This window comes from Podarcis melisellensis (assembly GCF_964234715.1).
Source record: "Podarcis melisellensis genome assembly, chromosome: 12".
Classification (NCBI taxonomy): Eukaryota; Metazoa; Chordata; class Lepidosauria; order Squamata; family Lacertidae; genus Podarcis; species Podarcis melisellensis.
The window spans coordinates 57,984,318-58,009,493 of NC_138544.1; the positions used below are offsets into that span (position 1 = coordinate 57,984,318).

Consider the following 25,176-nt stretch of genomic DNA (forward strand, 5'->3'; position numbering starts at 1 on the left):
TCAAAAGACGAACTGTTACAGTGAGGCTAAGACAGTGTTTCCCAACCGGTGTTCCGCGGCACACGAGTGTGCCGTGAGACGTTGCCTCGTGTGCCGCGAGATGCCTGGAGGGAGGCGGGCGAGTCGGGCGGCGAGAGGCGGGGCGGCGGCGGCGAGGAGAGGCCGCGCCTCCTGCTGCTGCCTGGCGCTCCTCCTCGCAGCCGGCAGCGCTGCCTGGGCGCCTCCGCGCGACTCTGCCTCGCTGGGTTTGGTCTCCCAGCAGAGACGGGTCACACGCGCCCCTCCCTCCCTCCCTCAGCCTGCGCGGAGGGAGAGCCAGAGAGAGGCATCGCTCCTGCGCGGCGGGAGAGGGAGCAGCCGGAGCGATGCCCCAAACGAACGCATGGGACCGGAGGGGAAATCCTCTCCGAGGCGGATTGAGCGCAGCTGAGAGAAGCCTTTCGAGGAGCTGCCGTGTCCCCTGGAAACCCCCTTCCCAGCTCTGCCTCAGCCGCCGCCGCCTCAGTTGCCGCCGTCCCTCAGTCCCTCGCTCTGCTGCCTCCTCCCACCCCCAAAGCTTGGAGGTTCCCCAGCAAGGGGGAGGGAAAAAACTTTCACTTTTGTGCGTCCCTCCCGGCGTGACGCTGCGCGCTGACGTCACGGGGCGGGGCTTTAATGGTGGTGTGCCGCGAGATTTTTTTTCAGTAAACAGGTGTGCCGTTGCCCAAAAACGTTTGGGAAACACTGGGCTAAGAAGATGCAAGGAGCTTCTCGAAAAAAGTTTTCCTCCAATGTCCAGCTTCTCAAACTCAGTTTCTCCCCTCCAAAACAAACATGCCAGAAGGGTGGGGAAAGCTTCCTTCGGGATTCTGAATAAAGCTGTCTCTTTTGCTTCCTGGAATGCCAGGGCAGAGACTGTTGCGGCTTTGATGCCCCTGCTGGTCATGTCATGCCGCTTTTGTTCCACTGCTGCAAGGTCCTTAAATCTGAGAGGGAGGCATTTTCTTTTTCTTAAACCGCACACAGCCAGGCCCCGAGGCTCCAGATGCAAACAGAGGTCTCTCCTCCTTCCTCTCCCTGATATTTTTTTAAAAACATTAAAACAGGGTTGGCTCTCGGGCTTGTAAGTGCGTGCAGTTGCAGGTGTGCTACTTATTTATCCGATTCCCAAAATACCTGGAAGCGCTTGCGCTGCAAAAACCTCAACAATAGGAAACAATCCCGTATGTAAAACAGTTTCAAATCCAGTACAGATGAAGACGGTATTTGAGTTTGAACAGACGTCTTATAGACAGTGTTGGAAACTCAGATGTATAAGGTAGGTGCCAAATGGCACATTAATCCTAGTTTACGGTCGCCACAACGGAATGTCTATTGGCCAGAGGGTTGCACGAGAGGACCCTCTTCCAATGCTACAATTCTACAATCTCAACTACATTGCTTGACAGAAGGTTGGCGGTTTGAATCCCTGCAACAGGGTGAGCTCCCATTGCTCGGTCCCTGCTCCTGCCAACCTAGCAGTGCAAAAGCATGTCAAAGTGCAAGTAGATCAATAGGTACCACTCCGGCGGGAAGGTAAACGACGTTTCCGTGCGCTGCTTTGGTTTGCCAGAAGCGGCTTAGTCATGCTGGTCACATGACCCGGAAGCTGTACGCCGGCTCCCTCGGCCAATAAAGCGAGATGAGCGCTGCAACCCCAGAGTTGTCTGGACTTAACTGTCAGCAGTCCTTTATGAATGAATTGATTTTAGAATGCATTTCAATTGATTGATTGTGATTTTATGTGATTTATTGCTTTTGCAGTGGTCCCTCGGGTTAAGAACTTAATTCGTTCTGGAGGTCCGTTCTTAACCTGAAACTGTTCTTAACCTGAAGCACCACTTTAGCTAAAGGAGCCTTCTGCTGCCGCCACAAGATTTCTGTTCTCATCCTGAAGCAAAGTTCTTAACCCGAGGTACTATTTCTGGGTTAGCGGAGTCTGTAACCTGAAGCGTCTGTAACCTGAAGCGTCTGTAACCTGAAGTGTCTGTAACCTGAAGCGTCTGTAACCTGAAGCGTCTGTAACCTGAGCTACCACTGTATTGTTGTTGGCCGCTCTGAGCCCGGCTTCGGCAGGGGAGGGCGGGATATAAATAAAAAAAAATCTTATTATTATTAACCTTTACCTTTTTACCACAAGGCTTGTGCATATGCACCAAACCCACTAGCTGACTCCCAGCCTGCGGGGAAATGCCTGCTTCAGGAGTTGGGTCAGTTTTGCTTGAACATGGGGGGGGGCAACTCCTTCCTGGCGTACATCAAAAGCAACCTACCCCCTTCTTTCAAGTCCAGATGGCTGCAAGCTTTCATTTTTATGTTTACATCAGCTTAGTCGGCTTCAGCGCCAACGTCCAAGGGAAAAGGAAAGGAATTTTCCTCGAGTGCTATTTTTAGGTCTGCCTCGCTTGTTCCAGTCACAGGGGTGGGGGGGGGGGAATCCCTGAACCCTGACTTAGTCCTGCAAGGAGAGCTTTCCCCCACCTCCAGATTTATTAGGCCTTTCAGAGGGGAAACTGAATCGTTCTGCGGATGAGGCAGAAGGTGGAATCTTTGCCACAGAGACTGCGGCTTGAAACGTAATGCAGAACAAACTTTGAAAATTTTGCCAACTCCATCAGCCGTCCAGAACAAGGGCTGTGTGTGAGTGTGAATGCACACAAACATTTGCACCAGGACTGTGCACCGGCTCTCCTTTAACGCTAATGAGCTTTGGCACACACAAGAAGAGCTTGTTATGAAAATTATAAGGTCTAAGACACGAAATAAATGTACCGAGCAAAAACATACATAAATATATAAACCGCATGTCTGAAACAGTACAGGAAAAAGTCCTGAAACCATTTTGCCTCTTCCAAATTGACCTCAAATGTTTCTCTGCAAGGAGGGAGGAAAGGAGAAAAACCTCCCCATTGTCTCTTTGCTCACAAATCCTGCCTTAAGGACACATTTAAGATATGAATAGGGCAAGCCTGTGACCTGGACTTGGGAATTAAATAGTTATCATCACAAAAGAATAGCCAGGCTGTGCAGGTAAACCCATTAACAGCCAGGTAAACCCATCAACCGGGTTGCGCTGTGATCTAAACCACAGAGCCTGGGGCTTGCCGATCAGAAGGTCGGCAGTTCGAATCCCTGTGACAGGGTGAGCTCCCGTTGCTCGGTCCCTGCTCCTGCCAACCTAGCAGTTCGAAAGCACGTCAAAGTACAAGTAGATAAATAGGTACCGCTCCGGCGGGAAGGTAAACGGCATTTCCGCGCGCTGCTCTGGTTCTCCAGAAGCGGCTTAGTCCTGCTGGCCACATGACCCGGAAGCTGTACGCCGGCTCCCTCGGCCAATAAAGTGAGATGATCACCGCAACTCCAGAGTCGGCCACGACTGGACCTAACGGCCAGGGGTCCCTTTACCTTTAAACCCATCAACAGATTTCCTGCCAGACAGGATTCTGTCGCAGACCGCCCCTTCTCTGATGTATGTATGATGTATGGGGTGGTGGTCTTGGGCTCCAGGGTGGGCAATTCCAGAGATCTATACAGTGGTAACTCGAGTTACAGATGCTTCAGGTTACGCGATTTCGGATTGCGCACTGCGCCGAACCCAGAAGTACTGGAACAGGTTACTTCTGGGTTTCTCCGCTAGCGCAGAAGCACTAAATCACACCTTGCGCATGTGCAGGAGAGCCGAATCGCGACCCATGCACGCGCAGACGCAGCACCGTGGGTTGCGAACGTGCTTTCCACACGGATCACGTTCGCAACCTGAGGTTCCACTGTATAAGGGTTTGCATGCCATTGTTTGAGGTCCCTCCTGCCTCCTGCGTGTGGCTGTGAGACCCTGTTGCAACAGTTAATGAAGATCATGCTTCCTAGCTGCTTTGCTTCTCAATATTCTCTGGTTGGCCTCTGTTATTTTCTCCTACCGATAAAGAAGCTACAAAAGGACTCTATATGGGCTCTTGGGTACCCTGTAAGGGAAAAGGAGCAGTTTCTTCTTATAACAAGCACAAAGCCTGCACTCCTGCTAATTGGCTCGCAAACAGATAAACTTCCTCCCTAACCACAGTAAAAGCTAGGAAAAATCTTCCCGTGCGTTACCAGCCAGTTTTGTCTCTTCAAATAGTTCAGCTGCCCCAAAGCTTTGCACTGAGCCTCCTATCTGTCCCAGCTAGCGCTGGGATCAGGGCCCTGGGTCAGGTTTCCAGGGGCAAGGCTTGCACAACCTTAGAAACCAACAAATTGCATTATCCATTTATAAACCTCACTATTCTTTGGAGCTCGGGAGAAAAGCAATGACAAACCTAGACAGCATCTTAAAAAGTAGAGACATCACCTTGCTGACAAAGGTCCGTATAGTTCAAGCTCTGGTTTTCCCAGTAGCGATGTATGGAAGTGAGAGCTGGACCATAAAGAAGGCTGATCACCGAAGAATGGATGCTTTTGAATTCTGGTGCTGGAGGAGACTCTGGAGAGTCCCATGGACTGCAAGAAGATCAAATCTCCATTCTGAAGGAAATCAGCCCTGAGTGCTCACTGGAAGGACAGATCCTGAAGCTGAGGCTCCAAGACTTTGGCCACCTCATGAGAAGAGAAGACTCCCTGGAAAAGACCCTGATGTTGGGAAAGATGGGGGGCAGAAGGGGACGACAGAGGACGAGATGGTGGGACGGTGCTCTCGAAGCTACCAGCATGAGTTTGACCAAACTGCGGGAGGCAGTGGAAGACAGAAGTGCCTGGCGTGCTCTGGTCCATGGGGTCACGAAGAGTCGGACACGACTAAACAACAACAACATTCTTTGGAGGGTTTTTTAAAAGAAACAAAACGCGAAGCACTCTCTGCTAGTCTACCAAGTTTCGGAAAGTTGTTTGCCTGTTCTCTAAGCACTCGGACACCTCGTAAATTAGCTTAACAAAGTTTTGCATGGCGTTTCTCAAGTTCAAGGTTTCGTCTATGTTTGGAGACCGTTTTGAATCAAGACGGCGGGCTGAGCCTTTCAAAACTGCCCTGATTTAAAGCCCCAATTTCAAAACGGCACAGAATTTTTTGGATTCTTGGAATTCCCAAGCAGTGCTGGGTCCGAGGCTGCTGGCTTCGCTGCCTCCTGCTCTTCAGCGTGACATTCACGGATAATGTGGTACCTCACAACGATCCTGTAAGGTAGGAGAGCTCGTGTGTGAGAGGCTAAGGGCCCGAAGTCACCCACTGAGCCTCACAGTCCAAGTCAAGATTCAAACACAGACCTTCCACAATTCCCCACTTTAAGAACAGATGAACCACGCCGACAATTTTTACCCTGGAATTCCGCATCGATGCTCAGTGTACTCTCGTTTCCGACTGATGCATAATGCCCACAGACATTTCTACAAGGTAGGGAATTTTCCACGCGTTTCAGAACATGCTGGTCTTTGAAAACGGCAAGGCAGCTGGTGTGCAAGAAATCAGGCTTGCTTTGTTGTGTGTTTTTTTAAAAAAATTTGGCCTTCTGTTCTTCCCCCATTTATCTGCTTCATCCATCTGCTGTGAGTTGTCAAAGAAGCAGGTGTCAGCCATCTGGGTTAAGGCGCTGTTTATAATAATATATATATATATATCTGGTGACAAGCAATGGAAAAGGAGCCCGGAATCTTTCTGCGGGGGGGAAAGAGGTCTGGGAGCACACAGAATGGAATAGAAATATTACAGTCTATGCATGAACTACCGTATTTTTCGCTCTATAGGATGCACTTTTCCCCCTCCAAAAAATAAGGGGAAATGTGTGCATCCTATGGACTCCTTGGCTTCAGCGATAGCAACGCGGAGCCTCCGAAGCGCAGAAGGAGCACTTTCGCTGAAGCTTGGAGAGCGAGAGGCATCGGTGCGCACCGACCCCTCTCACTCTCCAGGCTTCAGGGATAGCCGTCTGAAGCCTTCGGAGCGCAGCGCGAATTTCCGCTGCGTTTCGGAGGCTTCAGGTTCCTTTTGCTGAAGCCAGGAGAGTCTTGCTCTTCCGGCTTCAGCAAAAGGAACTTGAAGCCTGAGGAGCGCAGTTGGAACTTGCGCTGCACTTGGAAGGCTTCAGGGATAGCCGCACGCAGCCCCTCCGGCAGGGAGAGGCTACACGCGGCTATGGCTTCTTTAGCCCCGCACAGCCTCTCCCGGCTGGAGAGGTTGCGCACAGCTAAAGAGGGAGCCAAGACAGTAAGCTGGATCCATCCCGCTCGCTGTCTTGGCTTGTGCCATAGGCGCGCGCAACCCCTCTGGCAGGGAGAGGTTGCGCGCAGCCTGTACGCTGCGCTTTGGGGCTGGGGGGGTTAGGGTTAGGTTTTTTTCTTGATTTCCCCCACTAAAAACTAGGTGCGCTCTATGGTCCGGTCTGCCCTATGGAGCGAAAAATACGGTATGTTGCATGGCTCCGGAGCAAATTTCAGTTAAAATTCTGAGAGATATGCATTGCAAGCCAATGCCGCACTATTGTCCTGAAGAGGTGGGGGAGTGTCCAAATTCCTCACCGCTCCCCTTGTATTGCAACCCAGTTGGGTGGGGCTTGCTACCAGGCCCCGCCTACTTTTGGAAAGAGCCCCGCCCACTCTGGCAGGAGGCTAAAGGAATGCCACCCTGCTCTCTCACTCAACAGGCCTCAATTACTCATTGACTGCCGCAGAGCAGATTTCCGTGCTTAAGCCAAGGGCGCTTGGGAAATTGCTAAATTAATTTTAAGACCCTTGCAGGGCTATTGAGAAGCTACATGCCATCAGGATCAGCTGTAAGCTTGTCCCCAGAGGATTTCTTTATGGTTTGGGCAACGGCTTGGACGTACAAAGGCATGGCTTTTAAACCATCTCTGCAGTAATCCACTCAGAGGGAATATGTTCCTACTTCCCAGGCCTGCGCCTCATGCCTTCTCTTCAAGACCTACTGCATGATCCCCTGAGCAAATCTACAGAGACATCACTTTGCTAACAAAGGTCCGTTTAGTTAAAGCTCTGGTTTTCCCAGTCGTGATGTATGGAAGTGAGAGCTGGACCATAAAGAAGGCTGATCGCCGAAGAATGGATGCTTTTGAATTCTGGTTCTGGAGTAGACTCTTAAGAGTCCCATGGACTGCAAGAAGATCCAACCTCTCCATTCTGAAGGAAATCAGCCCTGAGTGCTCACTGGAAGGACAGATCCTGAAGCTGAGGCTCCAAGACTTTGGCCACCTCATGAGCAGAGAAGACTCCCTGGAAAAGACCCTGATGTTGGGAAAGATGGAGGGCACAAGGAGAAGGGGACGACAGAGGACGAGATGGTTGGATAGTGTTCTGGAAGCTACCAGCATGCGTTTGACCAAACTGTGGGAGGCAGTGGAAGACAGGAGTGCCTGGCGTGCTCTGGTCCATGGGGTCAGGAAGAGGTGGACACGACTAAACGACTAAACAACAACAGAGGGAGCTTGCTTCTTATTAAGAATACATGGGTGATAAATTGAGAAACTGGGTGATCCAGGCAGCTCTCCCAAATCAGCCTCCTGCCCCCACCTCCAGGTGTTTTGCATCACAACTCCCAGTATAATACAGCTGAGCTTGCTAGAGCTGATGGGAGTTGTAGTCCAAAGAAAAACATAGCAGGGTTTCCCAGCCTTGGCCCTCAGCTGTTGTTGGACTACAACTCCCAGCATCTCTACCTAGTAGGACCTAGAGCAGGCACCCCAACCTTCGGCCCTTCAGATGCCTTGGACTACAATTCCCATCATCCCTGACCACTGGTCCAGTTAGCTAGGGATCATGGGAGTTGTAGGCCAAAACATCTGGAGGGCCGCAGGTTGGGGGTGCCTGACTTAGAGGGAGCCAGGCTGGAGAAGGCCATCCTATGTCCTTTGACTGTTTTATTGGAAAAGAAAATCTCAAGTTGTCCACTTTAAGCCATAAAGTGGACGGCCAAGGAACCAGAGCAAAATGGCGGCCCTTTAGATTGTCCTTCCTGCTGTGCCATTCAGAAATCCCCAATTCGCTCTCGCTTGACCCGGGGTTCTCACGCTATTCCATGCATCTTGGCACCAGAGCTTGAGAGAGAATAATTAATAATAATAATAAATTTTATTTTTACCCCGCCCTCCCCAGCCAAGACCGGGCTCAGGGCGGCTAACACCAAATAGAAAAACTGATTAGAATACAGCTTCAAAAACAAATTTAAAATACAACATTAAAACATTAAAATGCAGCCTCATTTCAGTGGAACTTTTTGGGGGATAAAAACGTCAAGTCTTCACCAAGGCTAACTATCCAGACTGGTCCTAAATGGGCCAGAAAAAAGCCAGGGAAGTCCCCAAATAGGAGTTCCAACACAGAAGGAGAAGGGAAGAAGGGGAAGGAATCAAATTGATTCCAAGCCAAAGGCCAGGCGGAACAACTCTTACAGGCCCTGGGGAAAGAAATCAGATCCCGCCTTGGTCTCATGAGACAGAGCGTTCCACCAGGCCGAAGCCAGTGTTGAAAAGGCTCTGGCTCTGGATGAGGCTAATTTGACTTCCTTAGGACCCGGGACACCTCTAGGGTGTTGCTATTTATGGACCTTAAGATGCTCTGGTCGTGCCACTCCACAAACCGTCCTAACATTAAAAAGGAAAGCAACACGCTGCCTGTTTCGAGGATGAAGATGATCAGCACATCAAGGCCAGTCACACCTTACCGTTGCTGCACCATGCAACAATTGTGTTTGTGGGATGGCAAAGAGGGGGAAGCTGTGTCGGCCAGCAACAGTCACGCCCCGTTGCAGCCGTTCTGGATTAAGCTCCTGGTTATGGGTATATTTTAATCCACCTATTTCTGCTCGTTTGGGAGCAAAAATAAAAATGAGGCAGCTGCAACTGGATACTGCAAATGGCCATTTAAAGCCATGTGCTGCCCTTTCATCAAATCCAGCTGTTGCCCAGGCAAGACTCGTCCGAAGGGAGCATCACTTTTTGGACTGGAGAAAGAAAAAAAAGTTCCAGAATTCCAGGAACGTGGCCCAGCTGCCCAATTTTCCGCCAGAACTGCCTCCGAGTCAAAGCCAGAACGGTGGAGGGTCTTTGGGAAACAAACCGTGTTGCCTGGAGCCTTCGCCAACCTGGTGATGCCCAGCTGCTCTGGACTGTGGGCTGATGGGAATTTTAATACAGAACAGCTATACTGCACTGGGCTGACAATGGCTGGGCCGAGAGGTTAACAATACAATTTGCGTTAAGGCAGCAAACATCTGAAAGGAATAATAATAATAATAATTTATTATTTATACCCTGCCCATCTGGCTGGGCTTCCCCAGCCACTCTGGGCGGCTTCCAACAAAATATTAAAATACCGTAATACACCAAACATTAAAAGCTTCCCTAAACAGGGCTGCCTTCAGATGTCTTCTAAAAGTCTGGTAGTTGTGTTCTCTTTGACATCTGATGGGAGGGCGTTCCACAGGGCGGGCGCCACCGCCGAGAAGGCCCTCTGCCTGGTTCCCTCTAACTTCTCGCAGCGAGGGAACCACCAGAAGGCCCTCGGCGTTGGACCTCAGTGTCCGGGCTGAACGATGGAGGTTATTACCTTATTAACTTGTTCTGACAGTTGGTGTCCAACTGTTCTAATAAAGCAGCCTTTTTCAACCTGTGGGTCCCCAGATGTTGTTGAACTACAACTCCCATCACCCCTAACTAGCAAGGCCAGAGCTCAGGGATGATGGGAGTTGTAGTCCAACAACATCTGGGGACCCACAGGTTGAGAACCGCTGGAATAAAGGAATCTCCCTATTGTTCCACACTCAAAACATACCAACTTGGTTGTCTCTGCTTTCCATGTGACCTCTACAAGCTAGCTGCATCACCTATAGCAAAGTACCGTATCGGCCTGAATATAAGCCTCAACCCCCCCCCCCAAATTCCGACCATGAAAAGTTAAAGTGCAGCTTAAATTCGCAACCTTACAAAAATCGGCTTCTGCGATATTGCTGCTGAAACAGACATACCGTAAAACTGGGCCAAAACAAACAAGATGAATTTTAACAGGGAGAAATGTAAAGTATTGCACTTGGGCAATAAAATAAAGTATTGCACTTGGGCAAAAAAAAATGAGAGGCACAAATACACCTGGCTTGAGAGCAGTACATGTGACACCTGGCTTGAGAGCAGTACATGTGAAAAGGATCTAGGAGTCTTGGTTGACCACAAACTTGACATGAGCCAACAGTGTGACGCGGCAGCTAAAAAAGCCAGTGCAATTCTGGGCTGCATCAATAGGAGTATAGCATCTAGATCAAGGGAAGTAATAGTGCCACTGTATTCTGCTCTGGTCAGACCTCACCTGGAGTACTGTGTCCAGTTCTGGGCACCACAGTTCAAGAAGGACACTGACAAACTGGAACGTGTCCAGAGGAGGGCAACCAAAATGGTCAAAGGCCTGGAAACGATGCCTTATGAGGAGCGGTTAAGGGAGCTGGGCATGTTTAGCCTGGGGAAGAGGAGGTTAAGGGGTGATATGATAGCCATGTTCAAATACCGTATTTTACGCACCATAGGACGCACTTTTTCCCTCCTAAATAGCAAGGGAAAATGTGTGTGCGTCCTATGGAGCGAATGCAGGCTTTCGCTGAAGCCTGGAGAGCGAGAGGGGTCAGTGTTTGACAGTGGAATTTGCTGCCAAGGAGTGTGGTGGAGTCTCCTTCTTTGGAGGTCTTTAAGCAGAGGCTTGACAACCATATGTCAGGAGTGCTCTGATGGTGTTTCCTGCTTGGCAGGGGGTTGGACTCGATGGCCCTTGGGGTCTCTTCCAACTCTATGATTCTATGATTCTATGAAAACGGAAAGAGTGCGAGTGCCTGCGGAATTTTAAGAGAGAGGCTTGTGTTTGTTATTGTCTTTTTCCCTCCCCGACCCCTATGAATTTTAAAGGTGCTGCTTATATTTGGGTGAGGCTTATATTCGGGCCAATACGATAATTCGGAAGGACAAGGTTTGGTGGCCAGGCAAACCTGCAAGATGCTACAGGACATACAGAAAAAAAGCACTGGAATAAAGCGCCTGCGAGGCCACCCAACTCAGCCAAGCACAGAAGATTAAAAACACGTCCAAAGCGCGACTTAAAAGATCCTGGAACTGAACTGCGCCTAGGGCCCGAATGACTGTCGTCCGATGAGAAAAGCTGCCAGCCTGTTTAGAATCACTCTGTCTGCACCGTCACTAAGCGAAGTGTCTGGGGCGGCTCTGCTGCCACCTTCTGAAACGGTGGTGGCTGCAGATTTCTGCGGTGGGAAAGGCTCCACTAAAAATAGCTCGTTTCCCACAGTTATGTCCCAGGCGGGAGGGTGGGGAGCCAACGGGATGCCAAGCTTTCATGTGCAGTTAAATGGGGATGAGCTCAGAGGCTGCCACTTCTTGCAATGAAGATCCTGGAATGAAGCGAGTGAGTGTATACACACAGAAACACAAGTTTCGGTTCTCAGTCTCGCCCTGTGTGCTGTTAACACGATCCAAGAGAACATTGCTTTTTTAAACAAGGAGCAGAGAGTGCTGATTTCATGTACACTTGGGAGGAGGCTCTCTTGAGAAGGTGAGACTTGAGGCGTTTAGGGATCCGTGTCGCTGGCAGTTCAGTTCTAGTTATTTACGTTTGTGAGCACAATTCAAAGTGTTGGCACCGACCTTTCAAGCCCTAAACGGCCTCAGTCCAGTATACCTGAAGGAGCGTCTCCACCCCCATCGTCCAGGCCAGACACTGAGGTCCAGATCCAAGGGCCTTCTGGCGGTTCCCTCCCTGCGAGAAGTGAGGTTGCAGGGAACCAGGCAGAGGGCCTTCTCGGTGGTGGCACCCGCCCTGTGGAACGCCCTCCTATCAGATGTCAAGGAAATAAACAACTACAGTGGTACCTCTGGTTGCGAATGGGATCCGTTCCGGAGGCCCGTTCGTAACATGAAAAGAGCGCAACCTGCAGCAGCGCGTCTGCGCATGGGCAGCTTGCGATTTGCCGCTTCTGCGCATTATGTCATTTTGCATTTCTGCGCATGCGGCAAAACCCGGAAGTAACCCTTTCCGGTACTTCCAGGTCGCCACGGGATGTAACCTGAAAGAACGTAACATGAAGCGGACGTAACATGAGGCATGACTGTATCTGACTTTTAGGAGACATCTGAAGGCAGCCCTGCTTAGGGAAGTTTTTAATGTTTGATGCTTTGTTCTGTTTTTAATATTCTGTTGTGAGCCGCCCAGAGTCGCTGGAAAACCCAGCCAGAAGGGGCGGGGTATTATTCTTATTATTCTTATTCCGCCTTTCTGACACAGAGCTCAAGGCAGGCAACCAGACTTCTGTCTTGCTCCCTTTTCCAATCCTTACAAAAATCCTGAGAGGTAGGCTTGGCCGAGAGACGGGAGACAGGCCCAAGGTCATCAGGAATTCTGTGGCAGAACCTACATCTGGCTTGCTCTAACCACGACTGGAACTCACAGTGTTTTATCAAGGTGGATAAAGGGGGATGCAGAATCATCCTTTGATCCAGATGCACAGGCCCTCAAGGCAAGGGCAGATATTCCGCTGGAGGAAATGAGATAAGGTCAAGAATCGTATCTCTCACCAAGCAGCTCAAGGTGGAGTATGTGGCTCTCCCCTTCTTCATTTGATACCCCCAATAACCCTGTGAGGTAGGTTAAGCTTGAGAGGCAGTGACCGCTCACACTCTAACCGCTATTCTATTTATTGTGCTTGTGAAATACAGCAGCCTGGCATTGGAGTGGGGGGTGATGTTGTTGTTGTTTAGTCGTTTAGTCGTGTCCGACTCTTCGTGACCCCCTGGACCAGAGCACGCCAGGCCCTCCTGTCTTCCGCTGCCTCCCACAGTTTGGTCAAACTCATGCTGGTAGCTTTGAGAACACTGTCCCACCATCTCGTCCTCTCTCGTCCCCTTCTCCTTGTGCCCTCCATCTTTCCCAACATCAGGGTCTTTTCCAGGGAGTCTTCTCTTCCCATGAGGTGGCCAAAGTCTTGGAGCCTCAGCTTCAGGATCTGTCCTTCCATTGATTGGGCTGATTTCCTTCAGAATGGATACGTTTGATCTTCTTGCACTCCATGGGACTCTCCAGAGTCTCCTCCAGCACCAGAATTCAAAAGCATCCATTCTTTGGCAATCAGCCTTCTTTATGGTCCAGCTCTCACTCCCATACATCACTACTGGGGGGTGATAAAGGACTTTAAACATTCAGAGTCAGTAATTAGTTCTGCGGCCATCTCCGTACGAGATGTTTTATAAGCAAGTTGTTCTCTTCCACCCACTAAAAAAAAAAGATTCAGGGCCCAATTTCTCTTCCAGAATTAAAACTGAACTAAAATTAGCTTCAAATATTAATTAGAACACGACTCTTGGGAAGGGGCCCAAAGAACATTTGTGAGCAAGTCAGGCTGAAACGAAGGCCATTGCTATCCTTTCATGGCGTTTCATTCATGTGCGATAACTGCCTTCTAAACAACTTCCATTTAACATTATACAGCATTCTTTCTGAGAAAATCCTGGGTCAGATAAACCGCTCCCGTGCCAGTTTCTTTGCGAATCAGTTCGGTTGTGTACTCACAAACACGAACCCCAGAAATACACACAGTTGCAGGCCAGCCTCCAAGAAAATTTTGTTTCAGGACGACGGGAAAATTGCAACCACCTTCTGGAGGAAAATGCACCAATTCCCTCCATAAAGTCCCTATCTAACCACAGCGCAGCTGAACAGGAAGAACAGAGGAAGGGCGGAAAGCCAAAAGCTTCCATCAACTCGACCCAGCCCTGGAAGGAGTGACTTTAGGAGATCTGAAAGCACCAGTCTTGTGGCCACACTGGAACATCACTTGAATACCCAGGGGCAGGAATCAGGGGGTTTTCCAGTCCAGGAATCACATGCCAAGAGAAGAATGCCCGGCCTTACATCAGGCTGACGACACAAATTGCTGAGCCAGTCTCATACTTTGACATCCAAGAAAGGTTTATCTCTTTTCTGTCTTGTCTATCAGGTATTTGGCTAACTGAACACTCTGCGGCCTTTTAAACTGTGCATGGCGATGGTGGGTAATTGTTTTTGTTTGTTCCTACGTTATACATTGGAGACGCGGGTGGCGCTGTGGGTTAAACCACAGAGCCTAGGGCTTGCCGAACAGGTCAGCGGTTCAAATCTCTGCAACGGGGTGATTTCAAAAAGCACGTCAAAGTGCAGTTCAAAAGCATGCCGAAGTGCAAGTAGATAAATAGGTACCACTCAGGCAGGAAGGTAAACGGTGTTTCCGTGCGCTGCTCTGGTTTGCCAGAAGCGGCTTCGTCATGCTGGCCACATGACCCGGAAGCTGTACGCTGGCTCCCTCGGCCAATAAAGCGAGATGAGCGCCGCAATCCCAGAGTCATCCGCGGCTGGACCTAATGGTCAGGGGTCCCTTTACCTTTATGTTATATATTTTGGGTTTTTTTTCTACTGTAAACAGTCCTGTGGTCCTTGAATGAAGGGCGGTATAGAAATTTTTAATAATAACAACAACAATAATATCATCAACTCGTGGGTTTCAATCCTATAGAAATAAAGATCTTGGGCCATCAAAACACTCGTTCGTAAGATTCCAGCTGATGCCCCTATGTGGTTTCTTCCAAATTGTTCAAACCTTTACATGTACTCTGCCAGGAATCTGTTCTCCCACCCCAGCTCCCTCTATCAAAACCCACCAAACCTGCCATGACGTTTGCCATTCAACTGTGCACATCACACCAGGAGAGCAAGGCCCATGCAGACCAGCGTCCTGTTCCACAGTGGCCAACCAGATGCCCGTGGGACAAACTGACAAGCAAGACCTGAGCACAAGAGCATCCTTCTCTCCTCCTGAGGTTTCCAGCAAGTGGGATCCAGAAGCATTGCTGCTTCCAGCCATAGAGGCAAAGCAGAGCCTCAATAGCCCTCTCCCAACTAAGGCCCGGGGGTTGGATCCGACCCAATCGCCTTCTAAATCCAGCCCATGGACGGTCCGGGAATCGGCGTGTTTTTACATGAGTGGAATGTGTCCTTCTATTTAAAATGCATCTCTGGGTTATTTGTGGGGCCTGCCTGGTGTTTTTACATGAGCAGAGTGTGTGTTTTTATTTAAAATGCATCTCTGGGTTATTTGTGGGGCACAAGAATGCGTTCATATTTTTTTTCCAAAATATAGTCTGGCCCCCCCACAAGGTCTGAGGGACGGTGGACTGGCCCCTTACTGAAAAAGTTTGCTGACCCCTGAGATAGGGGCTCAGCTGGGCCACGGAAATTTGAAGCCCCAGGATGGTATTCCTCCAAATTCTTAAGGATTATGGTGGGTTCTATCGTGGAGGGGGAGTGGGCAGGAAACTCTCTCGCTCAGCGCTACAGATTTAGAACACTCAATTGAATACACCAACAACTGCTGAGACTAGAGGGGCTGCGTTCATTTCAAGCCATCATCAACCTTTTTATTCGACCGTCAGTCAGAAAAAATACATTTGTCAATACACAGTTAAAACATCCAGGAAGATTTTAGAGCTTAGCCAACACTAAAATGGGCTAAACAGATAGCCCCATATCAATACAGTCAATTATAGTCTTGCGACGCTTAAAGGCTAAAAGAAGAAATTTGGCCACCAAGGAAGGTATAGCTCTAGTGACATTATTCTGCAAGTGTAAAACCTGGTTTTCTCCGGGTAGAAAGCTAAATTGACATAGGAGTGGGTCTATAAAGTTTTGTCTAAGCTCTGCATAAGAAGGGCAAGTCAAGAGAATGTGTTCGGTGGACTCAACCACACCCATGGCACAATGACAGGTTCTCTGGGCGTATGGTACTCCCCTGTACCTTCCCCACAATATCGCAGAGTCAAGGACATTTAATCTAGCCGCTGTAAGAAGTCTGTGGTACATTTCAAGCCCTCCCAAATGCAAGGCTGGATTTTCTGCATTCTGCTGTTCCAGGGTTCTCATTTGCTTTGCTTCATTCTGGCTCCCTCGCTATTTCAGCTTGCTTTTGCATGTACTGTAGAAATCCACCCACCTATTCCATTTCCTTCAAGTGCCCGAGGTGAGCTGTCAGAGCTGCCTCCTTCATCCCCATGCAATCGAGCACACACAAAAAATGCCTTGGTGCTTTGCAGGATTTTAATTTTTTTTTGGAGCAGGGTGGGTATGGTTGCTTTGTTTGAAACTAAAACTGCTAACTGCCTGAAATCCTCACACCCCCAGAGGCCTTTTTAAATTCTAGGTAGTTCAACACCTCTGATGTCCTAATAGCCTCACCATGGGATTCACCTGGGAAGGTAGGAAAAGGAAAATTCTGGTGCTAAACCACCACTGCCTCGCAGACATACTCATTTGTCAGAAAGGCCACTGAGACCACATAACACAGGTCCTGAAAGACCTACATTGGCTCCCAGTATGTTTCCAAGCACAATTCATTCCAAGCACAGTGTTGGTGCAGAACTTTCAAGCACTAAACGGCCTCAGTCCAGTATATCTGAAGGAGCGTCTCCACCCCCATCGTTCAGCTCGGACACTGAGGTCCAGCACTGAGGGCCTTCTGGCGGTTCCCTCCCTGTGAGAAGTGAGGTTACAGGGAACCAGACAGAGGGCCTTCTCGGTGGTGGCACCTGCCGTGTGGAACACCCTCCCACCAGATGTCAAAGAGAACAACAACTACCAGACTTTTAGAAGACATCTGTTCCCTGTTTAGGGAAGCTTTTAATGTTGATGTATTATGGTATTTTAATCTTTTGTTGGAAACCGCCCAGAGTGGCTTCGGGCAGGGTATAAATAATAAACTATTATTGTTATTGGGGACGCGGGTGGCGCTGTGAGTAAAACCTCAGTGCCTAGGACTTGCCGATTGTATGGTCGGCGGTTTGAATCCCCACGGCGGGGTGAGCTCCCGTCTTTCGGTCCCAGCTCCTGCCCACCTAGCAGTTCAAAAGCACCCCTAAGTGCAAGTAGATAAATAGGTACCGCTTTATAGCGGGAAGGTAAACGCCGTTTCCTTGTGCTGCGCTGGTGCTGGCTCGCCAGAGCAGCTTCGTCATGCTGGCCACGTGACCCGGAAGTGTCTCCGGACAGCGCTGGCCCCCGGCCTCTTAAGTGAGATGGGTGCACAACCTTAGAGTCGGACACGACTGGCCCGTACGGGCAGGGGTACCTTTATCCTTTATTATTATTCTTATTATTCTTATATTATTATTTATTATTATTACTATTATTATTATTTTGTTATAAAGGCTTTGGGCGGAAACCCTGGGAAGCAATCTGTACCTGCTGCCTTGCGGGACACATTCGAATGTGTCCTTTTATTTAAAATGCATCTCTGGGTTATTTGTGGGGCATAGGAATTCGTTCATTTGCAACCCCAAAAAATATAGTCCGGCCCCCCGTCAAGGTCTGAGGGACAGTGGACCGGCCCCCTGCCGAAAAAGTTTGCTGACCTCTGTCTAGCCCCATGTGCACATCCCTCTCCATATGAGCAAGCAAAAGGCTTTGTCAAGGACACATTCCAGCTGGGCAAAAGGTGCAAGACATGAGTTGGGGCTGGGTAAAATGAGTCAAAATAAAAAATTAATCCTAATGCACAACCAGAGCAAGAGCCACTAAATTCAGAAACATGCTGAGGACCTCTGAACAAGAAACCAATAGCCTTTCTTGACCATGGTGCACATAAATGGGACACACAGACACATCTCACGCACTTCAAGAAAGAAGATTCCACCTAAACATTAGGAAGAACTTCCTGGCAGTAAGAGCTGTTCGACAGTGGAATTTGCTGCCAAGGAGTGTGGTGGAGTCTCCTTCTTTGGAGGTCTTTAAGCAGAGGCTTGACAACCATATGTCAGGAGTGCTCTGATGGTGTTTCCTGCTTGGCAGGGGGTTGGACTCCATTGCCCTTGTGGTCTCTTCCAACTCTATGATTCTATGACCTGTACTTGCCAGGCCAGAGCAAAAATGTTGCTGAATCCCTGGAAGTCAGCCCGATCCGAGTACCAGATGGAATTTACTCCAAGACAAATAGAGAGATAGAGGCACAGCACACGGCTCAAACACAACTAGTACCGTATTTTTCGCTCTGTAAGAAGCACCAGACCATAAGACGCACCTAGTTTTTGGAGGAGGAAAACAAGAAAAAAATATTCTGAATCTCAGAAGCCAGAAGAGCAAGAGGGATCGCTGCTTTCGCTTTTTTCAAAAGCAGCAATCCCTCTTGCTGTTCTGTCTTCTGGGATAGCTGCGCAGCCTACATTCGCTCCTTAAGACGCACACACATTTCCCCTTACTTTTTAGGAGGGAAAAAGTGAGTCTTATAGAGCAAAAAATACGGTAATTCTATTCCGAGACTACGCTTCCCATTAAGTTTTCCAGAGGGGCTTCTTTAAGAAAATGAAAAGTTGCTTGACTAACACAACTTGTTCTTAAGTGACCTAGGGTTCAGGGGTCAGGTGGCCAAGTTTGCTGAAGGCACAGGATTATTTGGGATAGAAAAAAAAGAAAATAGTGTGATGAAGGGCTCTAAAAGAATCTTTCTGAAAACGAGTGACTAAGCAAGAAAATAGCAAATGTGGTTCTCTGCAAGCAGGTGCAGAATGATGCATATTAGGACAAATAAATACCGTATTTTTTGTTCTATAAGACTCACTTTTTCCCTCCTAAAAAGTGAGGGGAAATGTGTGTGCGTCTTAATGAGCGAATGCAGGCTGTGCAGCTATCCCAGAAGCCAGAACAGCAAGAGGGATTGCTGCTTTCACTGCACAGCGATCCCTCTTGCTGTTCTGGCTTCTGAGATTCAGAATTTTTTTTTTCTTGTTTTCCTCCTCCAAAAACTAGGTGCGTCTTGTGGTCCGGTGCATCTTATAGAGCGAAAAATATGGTACATAAATCCTCACTTCCTGTGGGGTCCGAGCTGGCAGTGGCTGATTTCTGAGGAAAGTGCAATGAAAACGTCATCTAGCTGTGAAAGTGGATGAACTTTGTGCCAGGGATCATTAGGAAAGGGACTGAAAGCCAAAGCGTCATAATCTTTGGGCTTTTATATAACTCTGTGATGCAATTGCACCAGAAATATTGTGTACAGTTCAGGACACGAGCCTTCAAAATAAAAATATATTGCCGAGTTGAAAAGGATGAAGGGCAACGAAAGAGATTTGAGGGTTAGATCAACGCATCTGTGAGGAATATAATTCTAGAAACTGAGCGCTGGGAGACATTGGAAAGACTAAAGACCTCTTCGCAGTCACATACCTTCGGCTATGGAATTTGCTTCCACAAGGAGTGGTGACAGCCACCAGGCTGAACAGCTTTTAAATGGGATTAGATAAATTAATGGAGAACAGTACCAGTCACAATGGCAGTGTCCTAAATGTATATTCAGAGGCACCAGGTCTCTAAAGACCAGTCACCGGGGAACAACAAAAAGAGAGCTACAGCCCTTATGTCCTGATTATGAGCTTCCTACAGCGAACTGATTAAGCCTTGTGGGATGAGGCCATGGGTAGGCAAACTAAGGCCCGGGGGCCCGGATCCGGCCCAATTGCCTTTTCAATCCGGCCCGTGGTCGGTCCGGGAATCAGCATGTTTTTACATGAGTAGATTGTGCCCTTTTATTTAAAATGCATCTCTGGGTTATTTGCGGGGCATAGGAATCCGTTCATTCCCCCCGCAAAAAAAATATAGTCCGGCCCCCCACAAGGTCGGAGGGACAGTGGACCAGCCCCCTGCTGAAAAAGTTTGCTGACCCCGGACTAGGCAGACCTTATGATCCAGAAACTAGGAGCTCTCTCCTTAAGTCCTTAACTCATTGAATACGTTAGTACAGAGCAGGCTGCTGAGGAGCAAAGGAATTCATCACACAGCAAGCAAAAGCAAAATACCGTATTTTTTGCTCTATAGGACACACTTTTCCCCCTCCAAAAATGAAGGGGAAATGTGTGTGCGTCCTATGGGGCGAATGCAGGCTTTCGCTGAAGCCTGGAGAGCGAGAGGGGTCGGTGCGCACCAACCCCTCTCGCTCTCCAGGCTTCAGGCAGCTATCTCCCGGGTGGAGAGGTTGCGCATGACTAAAGAGGCCTTTAAAGCCCTAAACGGCCTCGGTCCAGTATATCTGAAGGAGCGTCTCCTCCCCCATCGTTCTGCCCGGACACTGAGGTCCAGCTCCGAGGGCCTTCTGGCGGTTCCCTCACTGCGAGAGGCCAAGTTACAGGGAACCAGACAGAGGGCCTTCTCGGTGGTGGCGCCCGCCCTGTGGAACGCCCTCCCATCAGATGTCAAAGCGATAAACATCTACCTGACATTCAGAAGACATCTGAAGGCAGCCCTGTTCAGGGAAGTTTTTAATATGTGACATTTTAGTGTATCTTTCATCTTTGTTGGAAGCTGCCCAGAGTGGCTGGGGAGACCCAGCCAGATGGGCGGGGTACAAATAATAAATTATTATTATTATTATTATTATTAAGAGGAAGCCAAGACAGCCAGCGGAATGGATCCTGCTCGCTGTCTTGGCTTCTTTGCTCTTTGGGGCTGGGGGGGGTTATAATTTTTTTTCTTTATTCCCCCCCCTAAAAACAGACCCCCTATGGTCTGGTGCGCCCTATGGAGCGAAAAATACTGTATTCAACAATGGATGAGTCTGGTCTGGCACAGATCTTCTCCCCCTCCACTGCCAAATATTACCTGGTGACAGCAGAATCACCAGACCTCCCCAAGGGAAGGATTTCACAAGGTGCCTAATGGAAGCCTTTTGGGTTTGACAATACCCCCTCTACCCCAATACTTGCCACCTATGAAATACTGAGAGAGGGTGAGATGGAAAGGAAGACTGCAAATGTAAAACTCTCTGGCAACTGGGGGAACGGGACAAGGAGCAGGACGATATCACGATTCGTATCATCTAAATATTTCAAACATAATATTCCCCCCCCCGTCCAATTATTGCCAGCTGTGAAATATTTGAAGTGGGTGGGGTGGAAAGGCGTCCTGCAAATGTAGAACTATTTAGAAATTGGGAGGGGGAGCAGGGAGTAGAAAAACATTAAACTTGATATGATGTAAATGTTTTAAAGATACCAACCAAGACCTTCTTTATTATTGGCATACGTGAAATGCGAGGTGTGGGGAGAGGAAGAGGAAAATCCGGAGGATCTACCTCTGATAAAATTGAGGAGAGAGAGAGGAAAAACAAGAGCAGGACTGCAAATCGATCATGTTTTATTTCATTAAAAAAAGAAAAATCTCTCCCCCCCACAAACACACCTGGCAAGTTCTTATGAGCTGTGCAACAACACTCCCAACTCCAATTCTTATTTGGGGTGATCTGGTTTTTAAAAGAAAAAGTGGGGATAACAGGACTTCAGTTTGATCTTATTCTATTTAATTAAAACATCCGCACCCCGCAAATTTTATGGGTTGTGTGAACACCCCCCACTCCAATTCTTATGGGGGATATTCTGGTAAAAAAAGGGTGCAGGAGGACTTCAATTTGATCTTGTTTTATTTAATGAAAACATCTGCACCCCCCAATTCTTATGGGTTGTGTGAAGACTCCCCAACTCCAGTTCTTATGGGAAGGTATTTTGGTAAAAAAGGGGGCAGCAGGACTTTCAATTTGATCTTGTTTTATTTAATTAAAGCCTCCCCACCCCCCAATTCTTATGGGTTGTGTGAACACCCCCAACTCCAGTTCTTATTGGGGTGATCTGGTTTTAGAAACAAAAAGTGGGGATAGCAGGACTTTAATTTGATCTTGTTTTTTTTTTAATTAAAGCATCTCCAAGCACCCCCAACTCCAATTCTTACTTGGGGTAATCTGGTTTTTAAAAGAAAAAGTGGGGATAACAGGACTTCCATTTGATCTTGTTCTATTTAATTAAAACATCTGAACCCCCAATTTTATGGGTTGTGTGAACACCCCCAACTCCAATTCTTATGGGGGGATATTCTGGTAAAAAAGGGGGCAGCAGGACTTCCATTTGATCTTGTTCTATTTAATTAAAACATCTGAACCCCACAATTATTATGGGTTGTGTGAAGACTCCCCCAGTTCTTATGGGAAGGTATTCTGGTATAAAAGGGGGGCAGCAGAACTTTCAATTTGATCTTGTTTTATTTAATTAATGCCTCTCCACCCCCCAATTTTTGTAGGTTGTGTGAAAACCCCCAACTCCAGTTCTTATTGGGGTGATCTGGTTTTAGAAACAAAAAGTGGAGATAGCAGGACTTCCATCTGATCTTGCTCTATTTAATTAAAACATCTGAACCCCCAATTTTTATGGGTTGTGTGAATATTCCCAACTCCAATTCTTATGGGGGGGATATTCTGGTAAAAAAAGGAGGCAGCAGGACTTCAATTTGATCTTTTAAATCATCCCCACCCCCACCCCAATTTTTATAGGTTGTGTGAATATTCCCAACTCGAATTCTTATGGAGGGGGGGTATTCTGGTAAAAAGGGGGGGCAGCAGGACTTCAATTTGATCTTGTTCTATTTAATTAAAACATCTGAACCCCCTATTTTTATGGGTTGTGTGAACACCCCTAACTCCAATTCTTATGGGGGGATATTCTAGTAAAAAGGGGTGGCAGCAGGACTTCAAATTGATCTTTTAAAACAACACCCCCCCCCATTTTTATGGGTTGTGTGAATATTCCCAACTCCAATTCTTATGGGGGGGTATTCTGGTAAAAGGGGGGTGTAGCAGGACTTCAATTTAATCTTGTTCTATTTAATTAAAACATCTGAACCCCCAATTTTTATGGGTTGTGTGAATATTCCCAACTCCAGTTCTTATGGGGGGGATATTCTAGTAAAAAGGGGGGGCAGCAGGACTTCAAATTGATCTTTTAAAACATCCCCCCCATTTTTATGGGTTGTGTGAATATTCCCAACTCCAATTCTCATGGGGGGAGTCAGCCCCCCAACTCCCCCCTGCTCCCCCCGTGTATCTGCCCCTCCCCCACCCTTCCCCTAAGGCCCCGCCCTCCTCCCAGGCCCCGCCCCCTCTCCCCCCCCGGCGCCCCCGCCCTCCCCGCCTCACCTTTTTGCCCCTCTTGCCTTCCTCCTCCATGTCTCAGGCGGGGCCCGGAGGCATCTCCCCGCCCGGGCCGCGCGCTCCCTTCACTGCGCCGCCATCCCGGAAGAGCAGGAGCCTCAAGCCGAGCCAGAAGAGCCGCCGCCGCCGCCGCGGCAACAACTTTTCAATCCTGCCGCCATCTTGGGCGTCGGCGTTCCCGGCGTGCCCCGCGCCAGCGCTCGCCTTCATTCAGGCCGCGCCGAGAGGCGCCCAACGGCCCGGCGCGGGAGGACTGACGTCAGTCCTCCGGGAAGGGGGGAGCGGAGAGGGAGAGGCGGGAGAGAGAGGCTCGGTTGCCCAAAGAGGTAGGGGGAAATGTATGAGTTCCGGTTCGCCCTCAGTTCCGGTTCTGATGGGGTGGTCAAAGAGGGTGGAAGAGTGAGTGTTGCACCTGAAAAAAGAAGCGCCTTAATGACTATTATATATTATTATATTATATTATATTATATTATATTATATTATATTATATTATATTATATTATATTATATTATATTATATTATTATATTATATTATATTATATTATATTATATGTAATCTATTGTATTATAATCATATTATATTAATTATATTATATTATTCCAGTTACAGATAGGTAGCCGTGTTGGTCTGCCATAGTCAAAACAAAATAAAAAAATTCCTTCCAGTAGCACCTTAAAGACCAACTAAGAACTAACTTAGTTGGTCTTTAAGGTGCTACTGGAAGGAATTTTTTTATTTTGTTTATATTATATTATATTATTCCTGAGAAATCTCTATGTGGGACAAGAAGCTACAGTTAAAATTGGATATGGAACAACTGTTTGGTTCAAAATTGGGAAAGGAGTACGGCAAGGCTGCATATTGTCTCCCTGCTTATTTAACTTATATGCAGAATTTACCATGTGAAAGGCTGGGCTGGATGAATCCCTAGCCGGAATTAAGATCGCCGGAAGAAGTATCAACAACCTCAGAAATGCAGATGACACAACCTTGATGGTAGAAAGTGAGGAGAAATTAAAGAACCTTTTAATGAGGGTGAAAGAGGAGAGCGCAAAACATGGTCTGAAGCTCAACATCAAAAAGAATGAAGATCATGGCCACTGGTCCCATCACCTCCTGGCAAATAGAAGGGGAGGAAATGGAGGCAGTGAGAGATTTTACTTTCTTGGGCTCCATGATCACTGCAGATGGTGACAGCAGCCACGAAATTAAAAGACGCCTGCTTCTTGGGAGGAAAAAACCTAGACAGCATCTTAAAAAGCAGAGACATCACCTTGCCAACAAAGGTCCGTATAGTTAAAGCTCTGGTTTTCCCAGTAGTGATGTATGGAAGTGAGAGCTGGACCATCAAGAAGGCTGATTGCCGAAAAATTGATGCTTTTGAATTCTGGTGCTTGAGGAGACTCTTGAGAGTCCCATGGACTGCAAGAAGATCAAACCTCTCCATTCTTAAGGAAATCAGCCCTGAGTGCTCACTGGCAGGACAGATCCTGAAGCTGAGGCTCCAAGACTTTGGCCACCTCATGAGAAGAGAAGACTCCCTGGAAAAGACCCTGAAGTTGGGAAAGATGGAGGGCACAAGGAGAAGGGGACGACAGAGGACGAGATGGTTGGACAGTGTTCTCAAAGCTACCAGCATGAGTTTGCCCAAACTGCGGGAGGCAGTGGAAGACAGAAGTGCCTGGCGTGCTCTGGTCCAGGGGGTCACAAAGAGTCGGACACGACTAAATGACTAAACAACAACAACATTGAATCATCTCTCAGCCTCCAGCATTTCTGACGCTATAGCAAAGCTCTCCCCACCCAGCTGTTTTCCAGCTGTTTCAGACACCACCTCCTAGTGTGTGATGGAGCAACGCAGGACAAGAATGAAGGCTGCTGAATAGATCTGGCAGGAGGCCAAACTTGAGAAAAGGCTTTGTTTTTAACCGTGTGCCGAGGAAGAACTCCAGAGTGGAATTTTAATGGGGGAGACTGGACATGTATTCTGTCAACTATTTAAGCCACAGCCCATACGCAAGTTGGTGGACAGCGGAAGGAGTGGAATGTGACCTTGAACCATCCAGAAAAACACAACAAAAGAGCCCAGTGACCCCTTACAGCAGAACATGGAGGTGGCAACACAGGGATCATATTTTGCTGTAATAAAAT

General features: G+C 48.2%; 1 protein-coding gene across 1 annotated transcript in view; it reads right to left on the bottom strand.

The window, feature by feature from the left end:
• The window catches only part of CCM2 (CCM2 scaffold protein), a 46,368-nt gene extending 23,152 nt beyond the window's left edge, over positions 1–23,216 (bottom strand). Inside the window, exon 1 of the mRNA XM_081882568.1 lies at positions 23,009–23,216. Within this exon, the coding sequence (XP_081738694.1) occupies positions 23,009–23,038 (30 nt within the window). The 5' untranslated portion in view covers positions 23,039–23,216. The remainder of the gene's footprint in view (positions 1–23,008) is intronic.
• Positions 23,217–25,176: the final 1,960 nt, after the last annotated feature.